Raw genomic sequence first — 24,815 nt, 5'->3', positions numbered from 1 at the left:
TGAGACTCAAGATAGTGTGATACTGTCAAATAGTTTAAAAAAATTGAGTAAAATTTTACTTACAAACATCAATGAAATGCGAGCATGTAGTCATAAAACCCCGCTGGTACCAGCTCCAGACAGGCATGGGTAATGTCAGCACAATCTCTGCCCAGCCCAATGTTTATTTCATCTCATCTGACCCCCTTGACAACATCTATTGAGACGAAACGTACGTTGGGGAATATTCACAGTAGTGCCACTATTTTAGGACATATTTCAAAACTACCAATCAAACAAATTTGTTAATAGGACTTCTAAGGCACAATTTATTACCTCCAAATACAGATTGGTAGAAAAGGTACATACTTTATTTTCAAAATATATTAAAAATGTATTAATTAGGCTGGTATTAAAGCACCATTACATTGTATTGATTACATTTAAACGCTTTCTCACCATATACCAGAATTTGAATATTATTACTGGTAATCATGTACATCTATTAAATCACGTCATTGGTGAGACAAAGAAGATATCTCAATGAGTTTTATGAACAACATTAATAGCATTCACTTGCTCCAAGAGGACATGGACAGTGAGTAAGTATCAAAAACATTTGTCTAATGTTTGTGTGATCCTATGTGTTCAGAAGGGGAAGACCAACAGAGCACACCCTAATCTAGAGTTCATACAATGTACCATAACTGGTCAGTAAATATCAATAGCAGTTAGGTTTGTTTGGCAGCAAAACAGGCTTACTAAACGTTCTCTGTGTCTCCATTCGCTCCAAACCAATTGATCTGACTGGATAATGGCAGTCCAATTGCTGTAATACCAATAGCTGAGTGTGGTACTCAATGAGGACCATGTTGGTACACAGAAGGGAAGCATGGTGCCATACTTGAATCTGGGAACTGTATGTGGGGCAATGTACTACCCCATAAGTTAGAGGGCACTTGATTTGTGGATGTGTATATGATCTGGAATTTATCTGCCCATTGGTGAACACCCATTGATATCATTGCAGTTAGACTTCCCTGATCTAGCCCAGGCCTCATTGTTTGGAGTGAAATACAGGATATCTTAGTCTTAGGTTTCATGAAGTTTGGTTGACTGTCAAACAATCACATCTGCACTTACCAACGTGACTTATAGTTATATTCACAGGGATTGCTTACATTTATGTATGATTCTTGAGATGGGGTTGTCCCCATTTGATTTTTGACAACCATGGGCAGGCATAGCCACTAGCAATAATCATTGTGTTCTCCTGACAGTGATGGCTCCCCCCCATGCTCCCCTGCGTCTCCTTGCTGGGAGAACACAACAGCTCCATGGGACAGATTCAAGCGATTTTCTTTCCTACAACCTGTGGTTGCAGGAAAGAAAATTGCATCATCTATTGCAGGTTTTAAGCTGGCCATAGATGGTTCAAATCTTGGCCGATTCAGCAGGGACCAGTCAAGATTTGAACCATCTATGGGCATGCTGATTGTACCGAATTCAATTGTTGTACGACTTGGGTACAACCAGCATGTTGGCTTTTACATATTATATAGCAGCTAACAGCTCCCCATGACCAGCCACACCCCACCCCCTGCCTGGAGAACACAATAGCTCCACTGCAGGGATTTCACCATCAACACTGACTGTGTTGATGGGGGAATCAAGCACTTTTTTCTTCCTGCAACCTGTGGTTGCGAGAAAGAAAAAACATATCCTCTATGGCCTGATTTACTCACCATCCATGAAGTGACTGTTCTTCATGAAACTCAATAAAATATCTTCTTTGTCTGGTCATTGAAGTGATATCATACCTGTAGATGATTACCATTTATAAATATTATTTAAATCTATGTATATGGTGAGATCTACTCGGAAGGCGTTCAGTACCATTTAGGCCTCATGCACACAGGATGTTTTTGAAGCTGCTTTATTTACTGCTTCTAAACAGCCCTATATGTTATCTTATGTGTCCATGCACAAATAGACTTTTAGAAGCTTTAAGTAGCAGTAGCATTTACCAGCAGGAAAAAAACCCAGCAGAAAAAATGCTTGACGTGGCTAGTCGCGTTTAGCGCTTTAGCGTTAATTAATTTCAATGGCTAACATAAATTAGCATTCTGGCCAATTAAATGAATTAATGTCCAAGAGCTTGACACTTCTAAGCTTCTAAGGGAGTTTATTTTAACGTCCTGTGTGCATGAGACCTTAATGGTGCTTTAATACAAACCTAATTAATGTGATTTTATAAACCATGTTTTTAATATATTTTGTATATAAAGTTATACATTTTATACCAACTCAGGAATATGCTGTGGCTCAATGGGGTTTATTTACTAAAGCTGGAGAGTCCAAAATCAGACTCCCTTCTGCATAGAAACCAATCAGCTTCTAACCTCAGCTTGTTCAATGAAGCTTTGGCAATGAAACCTGGAAGCTGATTGGTTTCTATGCAGAAGGGAGTCTGATTTTGGACTCTCCAGCTTTAGTAAATAAACCCCAATGTGTCCAAGCTGAATTACTGAGAAGGATTTGCTTGTGTTATCTGGTAGGGGTATCTAAATCATAGAACTGACTGCACAGAATAACAAATTTTTTGGCAACTAAAACTTTTTTAATATAGGATTTCAACTGTTAATTTAGCTGTTCATCTAGAATTCAGGATACTATGATTTTAATGGGTGCATATTTGAACTATTATCCTTAATTTAGACTGGAAATAACAGTTACAGTGTAGGTGTTGATATATATGTGCTCCAGACACAAGAGCAAGTCAAAGTCTGCATACTTACAGGGGAAATTACAAAATTAAATTGTCTATGTATTCTAAGGCAGCTCGTGATGATTTGATGGCTTGATTACCCCAACGACACAGTCAGTGTTGATGGGGGAATGCCTCCCAAAGCACAATTGTGTTCTGCTGGTGGGGGAGGGGGCAGAACATAATGATTACTGCTAGTAGTAATGTTTGTTATTTGTCCTATTCACACAGCATATCTGAAAATAATATTGTTTTTACATTTCTAGTTGCTTCTTTGAAGCAGGATGACACAAGGATTCCATGAGCGGCTTCTATTACTTTGAAAAATAAAAAAAAAATAAGATAAGGGACAGAAGTAGAGAGACTTTTTTTTTTGCACTAACATACAATGCAGAACTCAAGCCATGAGATTAACTCTTTGTTAGGACAGACCAGGGTTCAAGTCTAATTTACAATTGATAATGAAATCTGCCATCACAGTACAGACAGGGTTAAAGTTGTTTTAAAGTGAAAACCTTTTTTACCCTAACGCATTTCCTGCATTACGGTAAAAATATTCCATAGCTGGGTAGGATTTTTAAACAAGTAGAATCACTTAAAAGGGTATGCTTCAATTTTATTTTTTATGCTATGTGAATGGTTAAAGTAGGTGTTATCCAAATTCGGCTGCAAAAGTAAAAATACATTTTAAACCATTAGAAACTATAGTTTTCAGTACCCTGAACAGAGTGAAAGAGAAAACAGTAAAGAAAAGCACTGTTTAGCAATATTAAGCAGCAAGTATATAATGTAGAGGCATTTTAATCAGAGTACAAAAGAATATTTGACCTGCCACTATACTATAGTGTTGGAACTTGAAAAACATTTTCTTTCTACAAGTGGAATGCCCAAGGGTTATCTTCTCATGTTTACCTTTGATTGCTGGAACCTGTAAGCCTAACAAAGTCTTTGCACATAAAGCATACAACCTACTTCTCTCCTCAAAAGATTATAATTTTGTTTATGTAATAATTATGTAACAAGATAGGTTTTTAAAAAGTGGCACTGTACAAAAGGGTATAATCTTGAATGGGTGTCTAAGGCAGCATGATCATTTAAAGGAGAAGTACAGCCAAAGCTATTTTGTATATTTATAGTGACCCATTTTCATCTGACAGTGGACTGAAGGCTGCTGTTGGCTGATGACACTCAGCCGGTCTAGGCTGGGAAAAGATCCCGACTTCAAAGTCGGGATCCACCCCAGAGACTGCATCAGCTCTTGGCTCAGTCTCCCAGTGGGCTGCTGAGAGCCTGAGCCAGCTGCTCTCTCCCCTTACACAGGCCAGCAATCCAGTGAGTTTGTGTATGTGTGGGGGGGGGGGGAGTCACCTCTCTCTGCTCCGAGTGGTTGTGAGAACTCAACGAACCGTGGTCATGTGATCACTGAGTTCTCACACTTAGAGCCGGCAGGGGACAGATGCAGCATTGGACTGATGCTGCATCCATCTAGATAAGTATAACTGGGGGGAAAAAGGTCCATGCTTTTCTTTTAATGCAATCACTTCTTAAAGTTGTTGCCACATTTATCAGGTCAACTTCACCAAATTACTTCCTGCTCTCCTCTATCCCATCCACGTAAAATCTTCTAAACATACATGTTCTTCCTATTGAAAAACCCAAATAGAGATGGACAATGTGCACTCGGAGAAACCATTTATTTATATATATATACACAGTATACTGTACATATTATAGGAAACAGCAGATTACAGGTATACTGTGTGTTTTTTAATTTGTCTATGTGTTGTTGTCTGGTTGTAACTATGGATGTGGCTGATTTTTGTACATTGCTATTTGGGCCTTTCTGAGCCATGCCAAATGCTCGACAAGAAAGTTGTGGTTTGTAAGCATGATGAGGGTTTTCACTGTGTGTTTTGTGTTTTATAGAATAATGGATTGCAGGCAGGCTATGCTGCTGCTTATGCTGGTAGTGTTTATTACCTAAACAGTACAGCTGTGGGATTGACTGAAAGAAAAAAACGATATCCTTAAAAAACACAGTGAGGGACTTCTGCATGCTCAAAATACAAGTGAAAACACTTTGCATTTTAAAAGAATTGCAAGTGTGCCTCTACTTCTACACTAATCCAGGGACGGACTGAAAACTCATGGGCCCCGGGCAATAGGGGATCATGGGGCCCCTGTGTTCTCACCCACACCCAAAAAAGCCTATGAAAAAGGTACCAGGGGCATCTCATGGGGCCCCCTACTGACCCAGGGCCCTCAGGCAGTGCCCGAGTTCCCAAATGGTCAGTCTGCCCCTGCACTAATCTGTTGTCACAGCTATGCTTGCCAAATTTACAAAGGTGACATAACCTACAAGTGAAAGGCACCATTTTATTTTGAGCTAGGGGTTTTTTTTTTTCAAAGTAAAAAAAAAAATATTAAAATGCTATAAATTATCAACCAAACATATGAAAAACATGAATAAAGCTCATTTATTTATAGCTTGCTTTTATGATTAGAGCTGCTTTAGGGAACCCCAAGACATTCAACAAAAAGAGACCAGGGTGGCATAGAATTCGAGACCAATGCACCACTGCATAGTTGTCAAAGTACATACAGTGCCTATCCAGAGGTTGGTGATTAGACAAAATAAACAGGTGTAAGGGAGAAAGTTTATCATGGGATTAGGGTTAGGGAAGAAAGATAACCATGGGGTTAGGAATAGGGAAGAAAGACATAAAGGGCACAAAATGTTTTTGTTACAAACATGCACAATAGTGAGTTATGTCCAAGATAACTGATCATGCACTTTCTGTATTTTTCCTTCAATAAATCAACATATGTTATTGACAAAATGGACATAGTGTACAGTTTACATCTAGAGCCAATAAATACAATAGATATATAACTCAGATGAGTTTTGACAGGATGGGATGCCAGAGTATTAATTCTCATATTTTATTTTGTATGCCATTGTTATCAATATCGGAAACATACAAAATAACATCATATGATGTTTATGATCTTACCATAAATGATAAGATGTTGCAACTCTTAAGTTAAAGTTAATTTAGGGTAATGGACCAATATTATTTACTAGTGTTCATGGTAATTCTTCTGGTGAAAAATATTAAAACTACAGAGGCTAACTTAGCAAGACGTTGGGACCAAATCAAAATATATTGCAATTAGGAAACAAGTTAGGCCTGAAATGCAGACATTCTTCATTATGTAGGAGTCAAAGCATTAGTGTGAAACATGAATCATAATGCAAAAATGCAGTTGCACATCGCAAGATTGTCTTGTTACACATTCTAAAGCTGTCTATACACTTGTAGATTTTTGAATGAACATTCAGATGAACATTCATATGAAAATTATGTACAGTATATTTGATGACTGGACAAATGTTGTTTCGAAAGTACTTCCAAATTTAGTTTGCTTTCAACTTTTGATTTTGGAATGAATATAATTTCCCGAATGAAAACCACATGCACTATTAGAAATTTGTGAATTCTAGAAAATGAACCTACTGCCAATTTGACCACACTAATAATTAGAGAATCGAACAAGCTTTCTTATAACTAACATTTTCAAGTTAAATTCTACTAATGTGCAGCCAGCTTAAAGTGCTCTCCAGGTATGAACGGTCCATACAATGCATTATACATGAGATAATGAGAAATTTGAAGAAGCCTGCATGGGCTTAGGGTGTTGGGACTGCTAAGTGGAGCCTGCTATCCATCCCCAGAAATCTGATTTTTCTATAGTCGGTGGGTAAGCACTAACCATTTTTCAGATTTGTGCCCAAACTTTTTGATGCAAAACAGATCTTTGCGTTTATGGTAAACAAAAAGTATACAATACAACTGCATCTCTAATACTTTATTCTTTTCCTCTTTATAATGTATATGAATAAATAAAAGGATATTTACCCATTTTCAGTGATGGGCAAGGAGCACAACAAAATGGGTTTGCAATATAAGTTTAAATTTAAAAAAAATATTAAAGCAGTATACACATCGTAGAAGCAAGTCTAACAAAATATGTGTGTCACAGTCATATCCAGAGTCCTCAAAAATCCAAAGAATCATTTGCAAGTCTCCATTTTTTTTAAACTTGTGCAGTCAGCATGGGAGTATTTCATATAAATTTATTTAGTTTCTGTAAAAGTAAAAATCCATATGGCCTTCTGAGCAGCTTCATAAAGGTTCTTGACTTTATACTATGAAAATATTCTCCAAATTTCTTGAATCATAGTCTGCCAAACACCAGAAATCTAGGCATGAAATGATGGTGTGCACAGGTATATCCTTTCCAGTGAACCATTTTAGTGTTTCTGTAAGTGGAAAATGTCCCATTCATTTGTAGCATTAAATAGGCTGTTACTGGGGTTCACTAATAGTTAACAGTTTGAAAGCATCTACAGGAAATATTTTTGATGACAATCAATGTATTCTCCTTTTATGTCCTCAGCATATTTGTTGCATATTGGCAATAAGCACTTGCATATAAGCATCAGTCTCCATTAATGATATAAAGCCACACAGCAGAAAAAAGCTGTCAAGCAGTGGTCTGTTGTGTACTACTAGATCATGGATCGCAGTTAGAAAACCACTTATATTATTGCAAACTTCTCTTACAGAAAGGGCTGGTTCTTTGCTGGCCTTTGTCAGAGGGTCCGCATTGCATCCTGGGAAGTATAGTCTTGTCTTTAGTGCCTTGCAGAATTACTTAAATAAGAAGCCATGCAACTGTACTACACTTATACCCAGAATCTTGCGGGGCCTGTGACTCCTTGTCCAAAGTGTAGACATTTGTTTGATTCAAGTCTGATCAAGCCATTCTGCCCTTTTTGGAGCCTTACATGTATGCACATCGACTGTTTCTTCACATTCCTTACAGCGCACTGCACAACACCAGTGGAATTTACACTCGCATTTGGTGGTTCGGTTAACACGAGTGGTATCATATCCTCTACCACAGCACATAACTTCACAGCCATCTGTTCCTCTAGAAGCTTTGTCACACACTCTACCTGCTGTGCCCAATGAACCTGGAAAACAACATATTGCAATGTGTTATAAAATGTAATGACAAACCGATAATTTGAAATCATAGAATGTACAAGTAGTCTAACCCTAACCCCAATCATTTACCTTGGAAAGGTACAAGAAAAAACGTAAACCTTTCAATCTCTAGGCTCAAGTTTTCATTTTTTTCACCTATATTGATAAACAAGGACTTGTATATTAGCAAATTCTTTCTTCTCTGTCTTCTTAACCTTCCTAATTGCCAACACTGCTTCAAACTACTTGCTGTTATTCTTTGATAGGAGATAAAAATGGTTCTCCATCTGACTTGGGTTTAGAGCAAGGCCAAGAAAGTATGTTTTCCTGATGGTTTGATTTGTCATTATTTTTTTTTATTGCCACATCTGCAGGTATTTCTAGCATACAACCTCTGGTTGTATTATGGACTACTACACAAGGGTGCATTGATAAAAATCAGTTACTAAAATAAATGGCCCTTTGGCTATAGAATAAATTACTTCTCAATGTCTCATTATTTTAGGTTTGGATAGAGTATCAACTGGCAAAACCCAGGTAAGTTTATTTGTTGCTGTCTATGTGCCATTGGGGAAATGTTAACTTTCACTTCCTGTCCTGGAGATGAAACAAAAATTGAGAGAAAATAAAGTGAGTTTCCTCTCAAGTGGCTGTCACCAAAGTTCCAAGTCTACCATAGACATATATAAGCCATGTCTAATTCAGTGGTCTCCAATTGGAGCCAGATGTGGCCCTTTGACACTAATGATGGGACACCATTCCTCTCATTGACAGCATCAATGGGTCACTATCCCTCCCACTGATACCAAAGGGGGACACCATTCCTCTTGTTAAAACCAATGATAGGGCATTGCTTGTTTCCACGGACCACTGTCCAAATTCTGACAGACAGTAAACTGGCCCTTTGCTTAGAAAGTTTGGAGACCCCTGGTCTAATTGTTGGCTAGTCTAATTGCAAATGTGATATGGATAATTAACTTTCTAGAATATTTAAAAAAGATAAGGCTCCAAAGTTTCTCTGAAATATGCTAACTACCACTGTATGCTGTACTTAGAAAGACATTTAATCCAACTTTAGCGTGACTATTGATAATTTCACTGTTGAATCTAAACTGGTATAGCATTTACATCAGGCACACAGCCTTATCACAAATTAGCAACACATACAGTACATAGATAAATTGTGGAAATACTGGTTGTATAATAGAAAGGAATGGATACAAATTGAGAGAAGGCGTTATTTATGTGTCTGAGAGGCTTTTTTTTTTTAAACCTAAGGCTGCATGCTTTCACATAATTTAGTGTATTACATCACTGCTTCCTGATAAAGCAAAGGGGAAATCCCTGCTGGAAAACAGTTGACTCAACAGAATGAATACTGTCTGATTGATGCATTTTACATTAGCCGTTATTTCAACTGGAAAACCTGTACTTGTGACAGATAATTGATTTCACAAAATCTAGTCATGATCATCTTATTTTGTATTTCTCCAGGTACACCTGCTGTGACATACCCTTTTCGTGTCACATTCTGTTTTACAGTACATGACAAACATTCTTTTGAAATATAATTGGTGGAAGTAAAAGAATAAATGTTGATTGTCACTTCCTAGTAAATGTGTATCAGCAGAATTGTGGCTCAGTCAGTCAGATATCGCCGCAGCTGAGATCTGATACCCACATGACTTATTTCCCCTGGACTGCATGTCATGTCTAAATGGTATCACATTCTTTTCATAGAAAACTCTTTTTCATCTTTCTCTGTGGTCTACCTCATCTCCCTCCAGCAACTGTGAGAGTGAAAGGATTAAATGGCCATTAAAACAGTTCCCATGGGCTACGTGCTACAAGTAAGATGGTTTAAAAAATCTACTTCTCCCTAGCAAAAAGATCTTTTGTTGATCTTCATTGCTGTCTTCAACATTTTTCTGTCCAACCTATCACTTGATCCTGCCATTTCAGAACAAATGGTCCAATAGCTTAACATACAGTTGGCATATCTTTAGGCATACAAAGCTGGACAAAGCTGCATATATCCTCTACTGCTAAGTATTTTGTGTGAAAAGAATTATTGTTAAGGTTTTGATGCATTTTGTACTTAAAGAAACCTACCATTGCTAACCGGATCTTTTTTTAAATACCAGTTGCCTAGTTATTTGCTGATCCAAAAGTGTCATTACACCCAAAATGTATTTTTTCATTAGAGGCTCCCAAATAAAATTGCCAGTTTCTGTGTGGTCTACTATTGCCATAAAACCATATCAGTAAATATCTGGTGATCCTGAAGGCTGATCTTCTATCTACAGTGTTGCCATATGTCTATGCATGCTCTAATGTGTCTCAAACAACCTGTTTTTACACAGAGTTCCCTGTTCCCCTCCCTCCAACATATTCACATGACATAAATCAATTGCAGTCCTTGCGCATCCCTCTCACACATTCCATAGCAATCCTGCCAATCCTGGGTCACCAGACTCCTGCCCCCCTCTTATTTGACAACCCAAGCCAATCACTCTCCTCCTGATAGAACACTCATGGAAAATGTACTGTAGTATACTATTGGGTCTATGGAAATACAGTGAGGAGTGCTAGTGGGCAGGGTTAAGTTACAGTTCCTAGCATACCACATGGTTGAACACCTCACCTGCCAGCTGCCTCTTGGTCAGTGGCAGAATTTTTTTTTTTTCACTGAAGGATCAGTGGATTGCAGGTGCAGCAGGGAAAGGACAAGAGTACAGGAGTCTACAGGGACATCCTCACATAAGAGAGAACCTGATACACTGCAGCTTAACCCCTGCTTACCGACATGCAGAGTGGAGTAGTGTCACATGACCTAAATGAAAAAGCTAAAAAAAATGTATTTATCCTACATGAAAAAGGGCAGTTTGGGATTACTTACTTTTTGTTAGTCTTTCCAACCTATATGGTGATTCAGGGTGTAGATTGATGTTACTGACACTTTAAACCTCAAGGACCCTGTCACATTAGCAATCATGTCGCAGGTCAGAACTTATAAGCAACAGGCATGATAAGATGTATGTGTCCCTCCCCAGCTGGTTGAGCAAGGTGTCACTTCATCGCTGATGAAAATGCAGTTACCAGTGTGATGGCTATTTTGGGCCTATAAAAATTTTCACCTTCTTGGGCCTACAATAATTTTTAATATTATTGTGAACTTCTGATAGGGGTCTCAATTCCTTTAACCTATTTACCATCTAATGTATCACCTCAACACCCCCCCTCCCCCACCCATGAAGGTTTCCTGTAGAAGTTTATGCCAGTAAGGAAATGAATAAGCCATGGAGTCGTCATTTCTAACACTTCCTAGGGAGTATTGTCATAGACTTTCCTGTGGGAACTGGGTTTTCAAAGGAGGTATGTTTCCTGGACATTGGCCTATCCTAAATTAACTACAGTTGGCCAATGTCTTTCACAAATCACAGAGCCCCCCTTTGAACAGAAATACTGGAACCTATTGAAGGATGGGACTACCTGGAAAGGAGGGGGTATAAAGGTCTGCCTCTGTGTCCCTTCTGCCCTTTTTCCCGGGAGCCCAGACCTCAGAACATCAGGATGTCTGTAATGTATCACCATTGCTCTGTCTTTTTCCTGTAACTATTTCTTTCTTGTAGTCTTTCTTTGTATTGGTAACATTCTGTATTCAGATTGTAATATTAATACTTTTAAAGTTATACCGGCTACTATTTATTTTGTCATAATTGATTAGTAGTCAGCTTCTTTGCTGTGTAAATAAATTAGATCTTTATTTTTGCACAGTTGTTTTTCCTTTGCTATTGACATTATTGGTAATAGCCACATGAGGATTGGCTAAATTTATGTATAGATAAAAGGTTGTAATCACTTATTACATTTATAATCTTCGATAGAACCAAGTAAATAAGTGTGGGAGCAAAACAGCCAAAACACCAGAAAGAGAGCAACACCTCACTCATGCAGCTGGCAAGGGCACAACACATACAGGTAGGTAAGTGTTTCACTGTCCTGCTGTCTCCTGCAGAATAAGCATGATCCTGACAAGTTCTTGTAAATTACAAGACCACTAGTGCGATAGGGCATAGCTATGGACATTCACAAAATTATTTAAATATCCTCACAGCTGATAAAGGATTTAATGCTTGTTTTTTTTCTAGGCAATGAGGTAAAATTTATTAATAGTTACTTTAATCCAGGATCCTTTGGTTTTCCTCCCTACTGGTTGTGACAACCACTCCCACAAGGTCACTCTTCTTGCAAGTCCTGTCATTCACCCTGTCACCAATGTCTTCACATACAATGCAGGATCTGTAGTTACTGCAGTTCCTATATTGTAGGGGGTGATGTAGGTGTGGTGACAAGGGGTGGGGAGAGCAACAGATTGCTGGCTATTGCGGGAGTTCAGCTCTTAATGTGCTCTGAGTAACTGACCTTAAACAAGTATGCATATCAAGAGTTCTGACTTCCTCTTGTTTCCTTAGCTTTATGCAGTAACTCAGAATGGGACAGATAACATTTTAATAAGCAATGGAAGCCTCTTTACTGGTTTTATTTTCATGCTTGGGCATACAAACTGATTCAACTGTATGACTATGAAAAGAGTCCCTAGCCACTGAACCGCTGTGTAAATCAGTTAGCCAAAGCCAGGCTCTTGGGTGCTACGATTAATTTGCGCATACTATGATGAATGGGGGCTGGAACAACTTTAACTTTAACTGACAAATACATCTTTACCTACCTGTTGCTTACAGCAACACTGTCATTAAAATTAAAGTGCCAATAAAGATGTCCCTACAAAGATGATAGTGTTAACTTCTGCCATTGGCTGCATCTGCAAATACCACTCTAATCAGGTATGACATCTCTTCAGAAACCAACACTTCTGCAGTGTCAGTCCTCTCATGCACTTCTCTTCTGTGCTCAGTGTTTCATCTTGCAAACTCCTGCATCACTACAGGACAAAGTAGTGACTTTGGGGTTGGTTGAAGAAACCACTAAGCGCAGGGAGAGATCAGGAATACAACACTCCTTGATCTAGCAGTGGCAGAAGTATGTATTTACTATTTTCCTCTGCAGGGACATCTTTTTTTGGCTGGCTCATTTTAGTGACAGAATTGCTTCACAGAGAATTGTACAGTGGGAGAAATGTGTGCTGCACCATGCATAAAGGCCTTAACAAAGAAATGGGAGGCCAATGGTCTCTGAAACAGAATGGCAATTGCCTCTTGATGATACTCAAGGTCAGAAGCTAGTCCAGACCAGACTGGAGAAAGCACAGGATGCATCCCATGGAATGCTTCCTAGTATGGAATCTCCTAGCCTTTTACCATGCAAAGTATTCCCTCCAGGTGTGGCGGTGAACTTCAGGAGGAAGGGATGACAGAAAAGGACCCTGTCCTGAGGGACATGGATTTTAACAGCCATGATGTCAAAGTCAGTGACCGAAAATCAGGATGGTGGCCGGCCCTTGGGACAAATGGTCCAGATGATCTGACCAATGGAGAATCCATCAGCAGTCTGAAAATGTCTGATGACCATGTCCTGATCTGTGCAATGAGAATCACTGGAACATTCTCCAGCTCGATCCTGCAGAGCAGACAAGGGAGAAACTGTAGAGGATGAAAGGCAGAAATCAGGTTGAACTGATCCCACAGAGTCACAGGAGCATCCACTAAGAAGACACAAGAGTCCTGGACAAGGTGACAAACATATTGAAGACTGACCCAGAGTGCAGAGGCCTGGGTTCATGAGCAGAGGGACAGAAGTTTGTCCCAGGGCAGGAAGATCCTGGGCATGGTCATGTCCAAGTTCAGCTCAGGTAGTACAATTCGCCAGTCTGTTTTAGCAATGACTTCCAAAGATTGGGAATCCAACCGAATATGGATTCTTAATCTTAGGAGTAGAAGATCTACCTGAAGGAACTCATGATGTTCTTTTTTTGGGAGAGGGGAGTACACTCACCCTTGTGATGTCCTTGATGCACTTGTCCAAAGAGGGACTAAACAGGTGGTGTCCCTCGAAGGGCAGCTGCTCAAGGTGCTTCTTGCTGACCAGCATTTGTACCAAAGAATTGTACACATGTAGATGGAGAGGAGACCAACAAAGTATGCCTCTGCTGTTCACGCAGTAGCATAAGGCAACAGGTAAAAGCTCCACATGGTGGAGAACATAGGTATTCTTTAGGACATTGCTAGGGTCTTGAACCACGTGTTTAGTTAAAGCAGTAAGGGTCTAACAGATGTTCCTGGCAACAGCTTTAAAGAGGACCTCTGATCCCTTGTCCACTGAAAAATACAGGATTATTTTCAACAGAGACCGTTGATGTCTTAGTAAGACAGGAAATAACTTGGTCACACTGGGACCATACATTTCTGGACTAATAGCAAGTAGACTGGGAAATTCTTAGCAGGTTTGGGCAGTTTCAGGGAACCCATACTTGAGAAGTTGCAGATAAAACTTCTGACATTTATTAAAATATTGCACTTGCATTCAGGATAAAACAACTCGCCTTTAAGAACAGAGCATTGCGGCATGTACTTCCTTATTCCTAAGTCATCTGCCTTCGCTTATGCCCGTCGTGTTGCGTCACTGTCACTTGACTTCATCATTGTTTTATTCTGAATGTAAGTGCGATATTTTAATAAAAATTTTATCTACTTACTACACTGAGGCATATTTTCCTTTGGGCCAGGTAACTATTACCATCCTAAACGGTCAAATTGTTAAAGCTACCCTAACATTTACTTTAAGGAGAGGAGGAGTGGACAGTCCCTAGTGGCTGGAGGAGATAGACGCTAACAATGGAGATATTTTAATCACACAGTACAATACACATTGGAGGTGAGAGTTCTGAGAGCACTGAGGTGGCACTATAATGTATGAAATTCAGATGAAGCATGGATCTATATGTCAGATCATGCAATTTCTGGAATTAAATGAACTTTATATATTTATTTATATATTCTTTATATATTTATTTATATACAGTGAAGGAAATAAGTATTTGATCCACTGCTGAATGTTTGCCCACTCACAAAGAAATGATCAGTCTAAAAATCGAATGGTAGGTGTATTGTAACACTGAGAGACAGAATAGCAACAAAAAAGAAATGCATGTCTAACAAATCATGCACTGATTTGCAAGTTCATGAGGGAAATAAGCATTTGATCCCCTATCATTCAGCAGGATTTATGGCTACCAGGTGTCTTTCATACAGGTAACAAGCTGAGATTAGAAGCAGTCTCTTAAAGGGATTGCTGCTAATCTCATTTTGTTACCTGTATAAAAGACACCTGTCCACAGGAGCAATCAAACAATCAGATTCCAAACTCTCCACCATGGCAAATACCAAAGAGCTGTCCAAGGATGTCAGGGACAAGATTGTAGACCTACACAAGGCTGGACTGGGCTACCAAACTATTGCTAAGCAGCTTGGTGAGAAGGTGACAACAGTTGGTGCAATCATTCGCAAATGGAAGAAACACAAAACAACTGTCAGTCTCCATAGGTCTGGTGCACCATGCAAGATCTCACCTCGTGGAGTGTCAATGATCATGAGAACACTGATGAATCTTCCCAGAACTACAGGTGATGATCTTTTCAATGATCTCCAGGCAGCTGAGACCACAGTCACCAAGAAAACAATTGGTAACACACTACGCCGACAAGGATTGAAATCCTGCAGTGCCCGCAAGATCCCTCTGCTCAAGAAAGCACATGTCCAGGCCCGTCTAAAGTTTGCCACTGAACATCTGAATGATGCAAAGGTGGACTGGTTGAAAGTGTTGTGGTCAAATGAGAAAAAAACGAGCTTTGGCATCAACTCAACTCGCTGTGTTTGGAGGAGGAGTAATGCTGCCTATGACCCCAAGATCAGCATCCCAACTGTCAAACATGGTGGTGGAAACATTCTGCTTTTGGGGGTGTTTTTCTGCTAAGGGGACAGGACAACTGCACCGCATCAAAGGGACGATAGACAGGGCAATGTACCGTCAAATCTTGGGTGAGAACCTTCTTCCCTCAGCCAGGGCATTGAAGATGGGTCGTGGATGGGTGTTCCAGCATGACAATGACCCAAAACACATGGCCAAGGCAACAAAGGAGTGGCTCGAGAAGAAACACATTAAGGTCCTGGAGTGCCCTACCCAGTCTCCAGTCCTTAATCCGATTGAAAATCTTTGGAGGGAGCTGAAAGTTCGAGTTGCCAAATGTCAGCCACCAAACCATAATGACTTGGAGAGGATCTGCCAAGAGGAGTTGGTCAAAATCCCTCCGAGATATGTGCAAACCTGGTGGCCAACTACAGGAAATGTCTGTCCTCTGTGATTGCCAACAAGGGATTAGCCACCAAGTACTAAGTCATGTTTTGTGAAAGGGGATCAAATACTTATTTTCCTCATGAACATGCAAATCAGTGCATAATTTGTTAGACATGCATTTCTTTTGAATTTTTTGTTGCTATTCTGTCTCTCAGTGTTACAATACACCTACCATTCGATTTTTAGACTGATCATTTCTTTGTGAGTGGGCAAACACTCAAAATCATCAGGGATCAAATACTTATTTAGCACTTTGTTATGAGTTTATTCACTATGGTTGTTTAGCATTTGATGGATTGATGTTTTATGCTTTCATCATTCACAATTTTCTGCCAGCAGCATTACATTACACACTACTAATATTTATCCAATGGGTACTCACCAAATTCACTGCTGCTGAGATACAAGGATGAAGCCTTCAGTGCTAAGCACTGTAGGCTGTTACCTAGGAAGTGTTCAGAGATGGCTGTGCTGTACTGAAGGGGCTGGGAGAGCATGCCAGAGGAAGCAAAAAGGCCTGTGCTTGTGCAGTGAAGCTACCAGGTGCAGTAGTAGCTGCACATCAAACTTGTGACTAATTTTAAAAGTTAGCACTCTCACTCAATGGCTGAGACACAACATTTATGGTGTCCCAGCCTGGGCTCCACTACAGCCAAATTGTCATGCAGCACCAGCACCTTGGGTCATAAAACAGCTTAAGGCCTGTAACTTACTGTGGCAGAGGTCTTCTTACTCTGGGCAGAATGCATATCGACTGGCCCAATCCTGGCAGACCACTGCCCTGGACTTGCATAGCACTCTTCTGCTAATGGAACATAATGCACGCTGTGCCAAGGAGTGCACCTATGCAGGATACAGTGCCAGAAACACAATTATAGGCTGAACTCGCTTCCCACTTCTCTGGACAGGGTCCATGTATGGTTTCCCAAGGCTTAGCCGAGAAGTGAACTAATCAGGAAGCTGCAGAAAGAAACTGCACTGGCTACAGCACAGGTAGGAAGCTTGATAGAAGAATCTTGAGGAAACAACCTCAGCATAAAAAGAGGAAGCTTCTCTCACCTTAGGTCACAGGCAAAAAATTGAAAATTGCTAGAAGTCGGGGCTGTGTGTGTGTTTATGTGTGTCTGGAGGGGGGGCAGAGAGCGCAATTAGAAATGGTTATGACAAATCTACCATTATACAATCTAACTCAATCAATATGAAATTGCCCAGAAAATGTGTTAAAGATAACCGGTCACAATTGGAGTCAAAAGTCACCTGAAGTCTCACCATTGCCTCGACTTACATTCTGGGGTGGTTTTACTAAAGGCAAATAGACTATGCACTGTGGAAGGGCAGTTGCACTCATTTTCTGCAGAGCTTAGTGAATGTGGTAAAGCTCTGCTGATTTCCATGATCCCATCATGTGGAAGTAAAACATTTTCATTTTCCTTCCTCCTGATTGGGCATTCTTTGCAAAGTGAAACTTCACATTTATTTAAACTCTGTGGAAAACGAGTCCAACTGCCTCTAAACTTTTGATTGAACTTAAAAGTATAACAGTTTCACAGTACATAATAAACGCTATATTTTATATTTAACCTCCTCACTCCCTGACATATGTACTGTACATGCAAATTCATAGAGGTATACATAGTGAGAATTGGCTTGAAGCAATTAAAACACTTCATTCAGTAGACTGGTTCCAGTTACTCTTCACTAATGACTATATCTGATATGTAGAGAGTGGCAAATTGGGTAGACTCTGGTCACAATCAGTTTAGGATGACTGAACCACATACTCTTATGGTAATGATCGCTGTACAAGGATCAGTAAACATAAGATGCAACAACCAAAATTTTTACTTGAATTAGGCTAGACAGCATAAAATAACAAGTACTTCCAGATTAGGAAGTCTTTTTTACGCTTCCTCCCTATTCCCACACTTTCATATGTGACACTTTCCTACAATTTTACCCCTCCAAGGTGCCTAGCATGACACATCACGTGCCCTGAAATCTTCTGAATTCTGAACAGTGGTAACCACACCTGCGCACCGTGGTTCATTCACTTCAACAGAAAGCTTGACCACAGCCTAACAAGAATTAGGGGGGTAGAGAGAATTGAAATAAGTATACAAAAATTGCATTTAGCCTTTGAATTTTAAACTCCCTCCTGAGCATACATGGGTTTGCAAATGCTTATAGCGCATTAAACCTATCATGTCAATATGCATACAATATAAAAACCTCTTTAAAATAACTTTTCCATTTTTACCAACAAAGGACTTTAATTTGTTAGGTTTTGGGGAAAAATGAAGACTTGTTTAAGATAATTTTGAAACAGTAAAAAAAGCACATAAAAGTGATACAACACACATAAAAGTGATATAGATCTCATGCCTGATGTACCAAAGCAGGTTTTAACTGATTACTTTCAACAGAGGAAACTTCAGACAACTTCATGTTTTGGCTGCTAAAAGATCAAACAAGACTGCTATGTTTTGCATGTTACTGCAGTAGCGTTTAGCTGGAGGGCATATACAGCTCTTCGTGAAACTGTTTCTTTACCCAAGCAAGACAAATGATCTTTACCTGCAGACTTGTCCATCACACAGTAATCAGGAGAATTTTCAAAATAGACAAGGTCCTTTTTAGTGGGTTTTCTGAAGTCTTGATTGGCTACTGTGAAGCTAGTACCATCTTGATTCATGGTGACCTGGATTGCCCCGTTGTATTTTCTTCTGAGATAGTCTCCTGTCTTTCGAAAATCTGACATGGCTCGCCAACAAGTCCTTAATGTGCATGACCCACTGACCCCATGGCACTTACATTCAAGCTTCATAAAACGTTTTACTGCCTGCAGGAAAGAGGATAGGGATTACTGTGTAACTTTTACATAGAAATACAGCTTTCGAAGCACTTTTATACCCATATAGTACTATCTCATTCATAAGGTCATGAGAGAAGTCCATTGAGTGTGACCGTTAATGAACAAAAACAAGGGCATTTAATACGTTAATCTGTAGTTTAAACCTTTAATCTGTAGTTCAAGAAAAACCCTCTGAAAGCATGGGACAATTTTCCTTTAGCAGGGTAAAATCTTTTGTATCCATGTAAAGCAACTGGATATTATCCCTAAATCAGTGCTCTACTAAGCATTTCTTATAAATACAACAAATTATTTATATTCTGCACTTTTAGAAACACATATAACCTAGAGATAGTTAATATGTGAAAGACTATTCACTTTTTTTTTAAAACTCCTATTGTAATGAACCCTACTATATCTGTATGTGAAGCTTAAATCTATTATGTAATAATTACATAGAATGCCCCTGAATCCATATATGCACTTATTTGTGCCCTTTCCAATTTCTGGAAATCCTATTTACAAATTGATACCCTCATTAGAACTCTGTTCAAGATGAGTTTGTATTTGTATAATGTGCCAAAATGTCTTTTTTTTTTTAAATTAAAAAAACCCTGATAGCTTTGGAAGCTGCAGATTGAGTTTGAATGCTTCTATTAAGTCTATGATTTACAGGGATGCCAGATCTTTTCCCACCATTGAATGCTCACTTGTATCTCCCCTTTGTTAAACGCTTGTTTTTTAGATCCCAAACACAAAAAATTTGTCCACACTGCGTCTCATTTTTGGGTCAGTTTGTGAATTGAATACAACTTTCAAGGATTATATTCCACTACTAAACATTGTTGTATACTAACATAAAAACTTTACTGAATCCCAATTTTAGTTAAAGATGTAGAGAATAATAGCCCATAATTAAACCTTGGACAACCCTACTTGCACCGTTAGTATGAATTATTAACTGCAGATCTGTATGTGAAGTTTGAGCTAGGCTTATTACAAAATGATTGGATTGACATGGATATGTTTGCCAACATCTGTCCGTCTCATAAATCTATTAGGGATGACCTTTGGGTTCAGGTCGGACACCCAAGTTGTTTGCTGTTAAACAAAATGGTGAACTAAAGTGTGAACTAATATGTTCACATATTTAGCAACCAATTAACAATAATGCCCATCCTGGCCCCTGAATTGTAGCCTGGTGGCTTGGAAGAGTCAATCTTGGGGGTTTTCTTATGAATCATTCCCTCCCTTTAAAAAGTCAGGATTTCCAGCAGCCTTTTGTAGACATCTGCAGGACAAAAACAATTGTTTCATTTTGATTTATATTGAAATAATTTTGTTTCGTTATATTAATTTAATTTTTTAAATTTGTTTTCGGATTTCTTTTTTATTTTTGAATTCAGTTCGAATTCAATTTGACAAAATTCAGAAAATTCAATTTGGCATTCAAATTTATTCTATTCGAAATTTGAATTTCGGAAGACGGTTATAGTCTTTCTATTCTATTGTATTGTTTATTTTATTCTATTCTCTTTTTCTTTTCTATTCTTATCTGTTCTATTCTAATGTGTTAGAATTTATTCTATTCTAAATTTGAATTTCAGAAGATGGTTATATTATTTCTATTTAATTCTATTCTATTGTCTTTTCTTTACATTCTATTTTTTCTGTTCTATTCTTTTCTAATCTATTCTATTCAAATTCTAATTTGTCCTATTCAAAATTTGAATTTCGGAAAACAGTTATATTCTTTCCATATAATTTTTTTGTTTATTCTCTTCTATTGTTTTTTATTCTTTTCTATTCTATTCTAATCTATTTTATTCAAAATCTGAATTTCGGAAAACAGTTATATGCTTTATATTTTATTATATTCTATTGTTTTTTCTGTTCTATTCTGTTCTGTTCTATTATATTCTTTTCTATTCCGTTCTTGTCTACTCTATTCTTTTCTATTCTATTCAAATTCAAATGTATTCTATTCCACATTCAGGTTTCAGAAGACAGTTATATTCTTTCTATTTTACTGTATTCTCTTCATTGTTTTTTTTCTATTTTATTCTATTTTATTCTTTTCTAGTTTATTCTATTATTTTCTATTTTAGTCTAATCTGTTCTATTCGAATCCAAATTTATTTTATTAGAAATTTGAAGACCGTTATAGTCTTTTTATTTATTCTATTCTACTTTTTTTTCTATTCTTTCCTATTTTATTCTAACCTATCCTATTTGCATTCAAATGTATTCTATTTGAAATTTGAATTTCGGAAGACAGTTTTATTCTTTCTATGTTATTCTTTTCTGTTGTTTTTTCTATTCTATATGATTCTATTCTTTTCCATTCCTTTCTAATCTATTCTATTCTTTTATGTTGCATTCTTTTCTATTGTTTTTCTGTTCTATACTTTTATATTCTATCTATTCTAATCTATTCTTTTCTTTTCTGTCCTATACTTTTCGTATTCAAATTCAAGTAAAATGTTATCCAAATTTCATTTTGTTAATTCGGATACCTCCAAACTGAACCGCACTTGTGTAGCCTTTTGTCAGTGTGTGTTCGGAAGAGAAATAGAGTTAGTTATGGACAGATTGTTTGCAGGGAGAGATAGCTGCTGCTGATTGATAGAAATGGCTATATTTATATTGAGTAGCAGACACACTCCCTTTTTGTTGGACATTTCTGGTGTAAATAGGGAGCATTAGTTGCTGCTGCTGATTGGTGAAAACTGTTATATTTACATTGAGTCACAGATGTATTGTGAGTGACTTGGACAGATCTGGGGCAGATATGGATAGATCACAGAGTCTGTGAAGGGAGAGCTGGTTGCTGCTGGTGATTGGTGAAAACTGCTATATTTACATTGAGACATAGACACACTCACTGTGTGTTGGATCACACAGGGATATGGCATATAATCTGTACAGGGAGAGATAGTTGCTGCTGCTGCTGATTGCTGAAAATTGCTATATTTATATATCAAGACACATTCACTATGTGTTGTACCATCTTGGAGTAGATAGGGATAGATCACAGAGTTTGTGCAGGGAGGGATAATACCTGTTAGATTTTTTTCATTCATCCTGCGGGTTGAACAAACAAACAAAAAAAGCAACAGATTCTTCCATCCAAGCTAACATCCTTGTTGGACAAATTCTCCTGTGGGATATTGTATTCTGACATCCCGAACAATGGGATGGGATGAAGCCGCTGTCTGTCTGACAATTTACATCCCAGCTCCTTCAATTTTTCAGTGAAAGGATGTCGGGTGGGAAGGGGGCCAACAGAACCACACATGGAAGGAATTTCAGTTGCGTCTTGATGACATTCACACAGTTTATGGCAAGCTATAGTTTCTGCAGTCAGAGTGCATTGGGGACAATTAGAATACATAGGGATAGACCACACAGTATTTGCAGTGAGGGATACTTATTTGTGTGTCTCAGTAACAATTTCAGTTGCTGTTTAGCTGACCACCCTCTTTGTTTTTTCTTTGGCTGTTTTTTCACATTATTTATTTCATATTTCAAATATATCATATTTGTTTTTTACTTTCAGTTCGGTTTAAATCGATACAGATCGGGGTTTAGTGTTTAGTAAAAATGTCTAAATACTGTGCACAGAGTCACAACAATTTGCTCTCTAATGCTTTAATGTTGATTTGTGAGTAAAAACTCAAGGATTTTGAACAGTCAACTGGAACCTTGATTGCGTACTCATCCACTGACATCTGATACCGGTACATCCCTTAATCACTGTACCTACTAGACCCGCGGTGCTCTTTTTTTCTTTACTCTCTTTTCTCTTGCTTTCCCTTTCCTCTGACCATTCATTTGCATTAAGTAAGTTAACTAGGCTGTTTTTTAACTTTTGCTACTGTGGAACTCTAAATAAGCCTGTCCACGTATGCCGGGACCCCACTTGTATAGCCCAAGTCTATCTTTCTGCTCCAACTTGTATTTACCATTATGTTGCCTTCAGCCTTACACTTCTTGAGTACCTTTAATTGAGTTTGTTTTGCATAGCAGCATTTGTAACAGGAATGTTCAATATGATGTACTCTGTTCTCTATTTCGATTAATAATATTGAAGAAGAAAAACTTGGTTAGTTTCTCTCCTGTGCAAACTTTAGCCTAGTGCAACTGCTTAATTCTTGTGTACATAGTCTTGAGATTTTGGTGGTCTTTTCATTGAAACAAATACTCTTGAATGTTATTTTTTTTATTAAAGGATGGCTGGTGTTTCTCCTGGGTAAAATGAGCCCTAGTACAAATACTTAATACTTTCATGGAGTCACCATAATATTTTGCTGGCTTTATTCAGTGAAATAAATAAGCCCTAATGTCAATCTTTTAAAAAACACTGGCTTGTACATCTGCTTACATACAGTGTATAGAGTTACTACAATGTTGCTAGCTTTTTTTCCAGTGAAATAAATACACAACAATGTTGATTTATGCATTCAAATTGGGGTAATGTTTCTCATAACTAGTAAAAGTGCTTATATACTGGTATGTACAGGTTCACCACAATATATTGCTGTCTTTTTCAGCGAAAAAATTGTCATGCTTCCTGTCTTAGAGTGTCTCCATTCTGGATGAAGGAGCAACAAAGACACCTTTGGATAGCAGCATTGTCAATATGGCCTGAGGGCAGTGTTAGATTCAGAAACAAACTTAGAGGGACTTGACTAACAAATGAAAGCTGAACTGTAGTTAACACTTTTTAAGCAGTTACAGCTAAATTTTTTGGCATTTTGGGATAAAGTTTTTACAGAAGTGAATAAAAGCTAACCATTGTAAGCACCCCTAACAGTGGTAAATTGTTTGTCTCAACCCTCTAACTGCCACTTTTGCTACACAGCTTGGTCTAAATTAAAGCAAAACACAAAAAAAGAAAACGCCAACACATTTAAGAATTGGTAAACTACAATATATTACATTTTTGTTTTTGGGTTTTGATACCCTCTAACCCTAATATACATTTTTTTAAGCTGACTCTCCTGTGCATGGACTTACAGTATTAAATCACTATTTTTTTCAGTGCTACAAATACATTCTAATGTAGATTTAAAAAAATTAATAAAACCTAGCTAGCGTCATTGATGTTTAAAATATGATATAGTACAGGTGCTTAAACATGGGCATGGAGACACGACAATAGTTTGCTGTCTTTTTTTCAGTAAATTCAACCCTAATGCTGATTTTTGCGATTAAAAGCTGGCTAGTGTCTCTCCTGTTCAAAATGCAGCCTATTAATAGTGATTAAATAGTGTGCACATTGCCAGTACAATATTTTGCTGTCTTTTTTTCAGTGAAATAAATACAGTCATTTTGTAATGGTTGTGTGAAATAATATGCTGTCATTTTTATTTCTTAATAAAACATGCATTCTTTGTTTTTTAATTGTTACCTAGTAAAGCTGCCTTTCTGGCTGTTTTCTGTGAAATCTTTTTTTCCAATTTAAAAATGGATGCATACTTTTTCTTTGATGGCTTTAATAAAAAAAAACACATATCTTCATTTAACTGCTCTAAAAGGGAATCCCCAGTCACTTTGCTTGCAAACAGAAGTAAGAAGCCAAATCTATCATTTACAGGCAATATTATCAGCATTTTTTGTTTTGGAAATGTCATTTTTGCTGTAGTAAGTTGTATACATCATACAGATGAATCACTTAACAGGCAAAATAAGGACATTATTCAGGAATGGTATTTAAAGGAATTTTTAATATATTTAAACATTATTAAAATTGCTGCTCCCCACCAAACAGAATAAAAAAAAAAGTTTTTTTTTATTATTTTACATGCCATTTGCTTGGCAATCACTTGCCTTTTAGCCTAGACATTAC

General features: G+C 37.9%; 1 protein-coding gene across 1 annotated transcript in view; it reads right to left on the bottom strand.

The window, feature by feature from the left end:
• Window positions 1–6,601: 6,601 nt before the first annotated feature.
• The window catches only part of WNT2B (Wnt family member 2B), a 148,174-nt gene continuing 129,960 nt past the window's right edge, over window positions 6,602–24,815 (bottom strand). Inside the window, exons 4-5 of the mRNA XM_089668321.1 lie at window positions 18,688–18,952; window positions 6,602–7,787 (exon numbers count right to left, since the gene is read on the bottom strand). Coding sequence (XP_089524447.1) covers window positions 7,558–7,787; window positions 18,688–18,952 — 495 coding nt within the window. The 3' untranslated portion in view covers window positions 6,602–7,557. The remainder of the gene's footprint in view (window positions 7,788–18,687; window positions 18,953–24,815) is intronic.

This window comes from Staurois parvus, unplaced genomic scaffold, assembly GCF_062004578.1.
Source record: "Staurois parvus isolate SC_StPar_1 unplaced genomic scaffold, SC_StPar_1.0 ptg000056l, whole genome shotgun sequence".
Lineage (NCBI taxonomy): Eukaryota > Metazoa > Chordata > Amphibia > Anura > Ranidae > Staurois > Staurois parvus.
The sequence above is the reverse complement of the archived record's forward strand: the minus strand, read 5'-3'. Positions and strand labels throughout refer to the sequence as shown.